Source organism: Rutidosis leptorrhynchoides, chromosome 5 (genome assembly GCF_046630445.1).
Source record: "Rutidosis leptorrhynchoides isolate AG116_Rl617_1_P2 chromosome 5, CSIRO_AGI_Rlap_v1, whole genome shotgun sequence".
In the NCBI taxonomy this organism is placed as follows: domain Eukaryota; kingdom Viridiplantae; phylum Streptophyta; class Magnoliopsida; order Asterales; family Asteraceae; genus Rutidosis; species Rutidosis leptorrhynchoides.
In genome coordinates, this window is record NC_092337.1 from 65586688 (window position 1) to 65591052 (window position 4365).

The window sequence follows — 4365 nt, forward strand, 5'->3', positions numbered from 1 at the left end:
AAATTAGTAGCAGTTATAGTTTGTGTTGGGGTTGGTAATGGTGTTTGAATTGGGTTGTGTTGGTGGTCTATGATCGAATTGTAGCAGAACAAAGTCAATAACAATTAAGTGGATGTTTACTTTATGAATTTAGAACAACAACGATAGCCTAAGGTGGTGACTTGGTTGTTTACGTGTTTTTCTCTTTTTAAACTCTCAATTGTAGGGTTGTATATCTATAATGTGATTTTGTACGATTACTACAGCGTTTAGGTTCGATTGCACTTGTATTGTAGTTAAGATTGAGTCGACAATATGCAATCAGAGAAGAAAATAGACTAAAAGTAGACAACGACGTGAAACAGATTTGTACTCGTTTTTGTTTGATCTGGTTATCGATTAGTATCAGATATTAAAGAAGTAACAATTTGACAAGGATGTGTAACAAACTACAATCAGATTAGCTGTAATTCGTGATTTGATATCTTGTGAATTAATGAGTATAATAGTAATAATAATAATTATATTAATAATAATAATATATTAAAAGGATAATGACATGGAACTGAGATTATATCGATCTGTATTTGCATCTGTATAAATATATATCTTTATATATCTGTGTTTATGTCTATGAATGAATATCCATTATTTATATATCTCTTATCTCATTTTCTGTAACATTAAATAATAATATAAATCTATTATTAATTTTTTTTAATAAGAATACTAGTAACAATAATAATAGAATTAATATTAATAATATTTAATACTAACTTTATCAAAATTATACTAATATTAAAAAGAATAAAAGTAATTATAAAAATGATAATAATAAAATTACTAATGACACAAATAATAATACTAATTACAATAATATTAGTAATAATAGTATAATAATTTATATTTATATCCATTTTCATAATAATATTAATAATACTGGTGTAGATGTTAATATTGAAAATAATAATATTATTATTATAACAACCATAATTTAACTTATATTTACATTTATTATCTCAGATATTAACATTACATATTATTAATTATCTGATATATATAATAATAATAATAATAATAATAGTTCCTAATGTCAATACTTAAAAATAATAATTCTTAATTCAATTGATTAAATATTATTATTTCCAATTATTATATTTATTTACATTTATATATGTATACACCTATACATATTTATTTACAAATAATTTGTTCGTGAATCGTCGAGCACAGTCAAAAGGGTAATTGATTACATGAATATAGATTTCAAAACTTTCGAGACTCAACATTACAGATTTTGCTTATCGTGTCGGAAACATATAAAGATTAAAGTTTAAATTTGGTTGGAAATTTCCGGGTCACTACATATAATAAGTACCCCTGTTTTAACATACATGCAACCAACATGTACAATACACGCAAACCAACGTGTATTAAACTCAAATAGCATACGTCTGTTTTATAGTTCAGGCTAGGGTTTCTATACCTGGAACAGACGGGGATGTCAAGCCCTATGGATCCATATACAACTATTCGTTCCCACCAGTTCTTATAACCGGCAGCTACTAGTTACCAGAGCTAAGGGATTTTCGGTTCAAACTCAGTGTAGAATTAAGTATGTACTTGTATCCATTGCGTTTAAAATAAAGTGCATGTATTCTCAGCCCAAAAATATAGATTGCAAAAGCAATTAAAAAGGGATCTATAAACTCACAATACTGTATTTCGTAGTAATTATGCATATGACGGCACTGAACAAGTGCGGAGTTGACCTCGAATTCATGAACCTATATCAATTATATATATTAACACATATAATCTTAATCGAACAAATTATATATTGATATTAATAATATATATTATTTCGATTGTTATATATATATATATATATATATATATATATATATATATATATATATATATATATATATATATATATATATATATATATATATATATATATATATATATACTTTTTATATATGTTTTATATAAGTATTTATTTGATAAAATAATATTAATAATGATAATGAATAAAGTGTTGTATTATTTAATAATAATAATAATAATAATCATATTGATAATAATAATAATATAATAATAATAATAATAATAATAATAATAATAATAATAATAATAATAATAATAATAATAATAATAATAAATTCATAAATTGATATCATCATCATTAATATATCATTATCATCATCCCATCATCAAGATCAATATCATCATCACTTTAACAACATCACTATCTTTTGAATTCGTAACACAAACACAATATGTATATATTTTGGTTATCTTTTGTATCATACTTCATATTAATATTAATATTAATAATAATTTTAATGAAAATAATAGTTCCGGGTTAAAACTGTAATTATGAAATACTTAACTTAATTTTACAAAAGTAAACACAGTTGAGGAGCTTAAAAATATCATGTCATCTTCATTGTTTTCGCTGGTACATCAAGATCAAAACATAGTGTTTTTATTGTTATTATTATTATTCTTTTGAAATTTCTAGGTGTATATAATTTAGTGAAACCAACCATTGATCAGATTTTTACAATATATATATATATATATATATATATATAAGTTCAATTGAGAACCAATATATATCGAAGAACTGGAAGAACTATAATTCATGAGGGTAAACAGGTAATTTACATATATAACAATGATTTTCGGTTTTAATAAAAAATCAAATTTAAATTTAATGTAGTAGCGGTTATTCTCGAGTCTGGTTTTTTCAATTATTCATCATGTATTTTGACACCATTAGCATCCATATCTCAAAACAATTTCAACATTTTTATTCCAGATCAGTTGCACATCCATCGATCGCTTCTATATCGATTAAAATGAATTTTTTTTTCTGTATTATGGAGTATTATCAATGGACGACGATGTTGAATGTCAAATTGAAAGTCGTGAAATTATATCTGATGAAGGTCACGAATCAGTGGTTTTTGATTCACTTGATGTCGAACCATCTCAAGTTATTCAAGAATTTCTCAGCCCTAATCGATTTCAAGGTAAGTTGTAACGTATTCTTATAATGTGTAACAGAATTGTCTTTTACATTGTATCTGATATTGTACTAACTTTTTAAATTGACTGTATTCTATTATGAAGTACTCGAAATTGTTACATATTGATCAATTACACTGTTTTTGTTATTGTTGGGCATTATATAAAAACGTATTATACTGACCATCTTGTTTTCCAAGTTGTTAGGCTGTAATTGTTTTATTTTTTCATTAGTCGAATGTCACAGATTATTTGTTGTTTCAGATGTGTGTATCATACCAATTGATTTTCACCTTTGATGTTGATAGGTGCTTCTAGTTCAAGTGTTCCATTTTTTACTCTAAATGGTAGTAGATACTTCATACCCGAAGTTCAGGAATTTGACAAACCGGTTGTAGGAACAGTGTTCAATTCACTCGATGAAGCATTAGTTATGTATCAGAGTTATGCGCAAAAAGCCAGGTTCTCTGTTAGAAAGTACACTGCTAAACGTAAATCAAATGGTGATTTATCTCATAGGTTGTTTGTATGCAACAGGCAAGGTAAACATAAGAAGAAAATAAATGTAGATACAACTCAACGTTATGTGCAGGTGAAAAATAATCAACAACAGTCTAGCAATATTGTACAACACAGTGAGGAGGAAGTACAAAAGATGAATGTACCTAGAAGAAGAAATTCGAACTTTAAAGTAACAGACTGTTATGCTAGAATAAAGTTAAAGATGATAGATGGAACAGATAGATGTTGATTGTATGGTTTTGTAGAGACACACAATCATGTCCTTGATTTACCTCAAGACAAACATCTCGCAAAAGCTCAGCGACAATTGGAGTTTGAAGACAGGCATTTTATCCAAACAGTGCGTATGAACAATATTGGACCCGTCAAGGCATACCGGCTACGTGCTTGCCTTAATGGAGGATATGACCAAGTTAGGGGAACTGCTGTTGATTACAAGAATCACCAAAGAGATGTGAATGTTTGTATTGGTGAAAGAGATGCACAAATGTTGATCGATAGGTTCAGCAAGAGGAAGTTAAATAATTTGGAGTTTTTTTTTCACTACAAAATTGAACAAGATGAGCTAGTTGGTTTATTCTGGGCTGATGAGACGTCTTGATGTAACTTCCCGGAGTTTGGAGATGTGCTAGCTTTTGATGCAACGTACCGAACCAACAGGTTTGGGATATATTTTACATATTTTTATAACTATTTGTATAACCAATGTTAGTGTATGATGTCTTATGCATGTGAGTGCACATTTAGTTAGTGTATGCGATTAACATGTTCAGTTGTTATTTTTTGATATATCATCAGGTCAATTTTTTTTTTAAGTATAGTGTTATT

General features: G+C 27.0%; 1 protein-coding gene across 1 annotated transcript; it reads left to right on the top strand.

Moving 5' to 3' along the window:
- The first annotated feature begins 2881 nt into the window (after positions 1–2881).
- On the top strand, positions 2882–4138 carry LOC139848706 (protein FAR1-RELATED SEQUENCE 5-like). The gene is made up of 3 exons (XM_071838412.1): positions 2882–3020; positions 3324–3650; positions 3783–4138. Exons 1-3 carry the CDS (start codon positions 2882–2884, stop codon positions 4136–4138), a joined length of 822 nt encoding a protein of 273 aa, XP_071694513.1.
- Positions 4139–4365: the final 227 nt, after the last annotated feature.

What these genes read in the sequence shown, in the direction of transcription:
- LOC139848706 (XM_071838412.1), top strand. Translation starts at nt 2,882, where the DNA reads ATGGACGACGATGTTGAATGTCAAATTGAAAGTCGTGAAATTATATCT. An exon ending in CAGCCCTAATCGATTTCAAG is followed by an intron (nt 3,021 to 3,323) that starts GTAAGTTGTAAC and finishes TGATGTTGATAG; the next exon opens with GTGCTTCTAGTTCAAGTGTT. An exon ending in TAGCAATATTGTACAACACA is followed by an intron (nt 3,651 to 3,782) that starts GTGAGGAGGAAG and finishes ATGGTTTTGTAG; the next exon opens with AGACACACAATCATGTCCTT.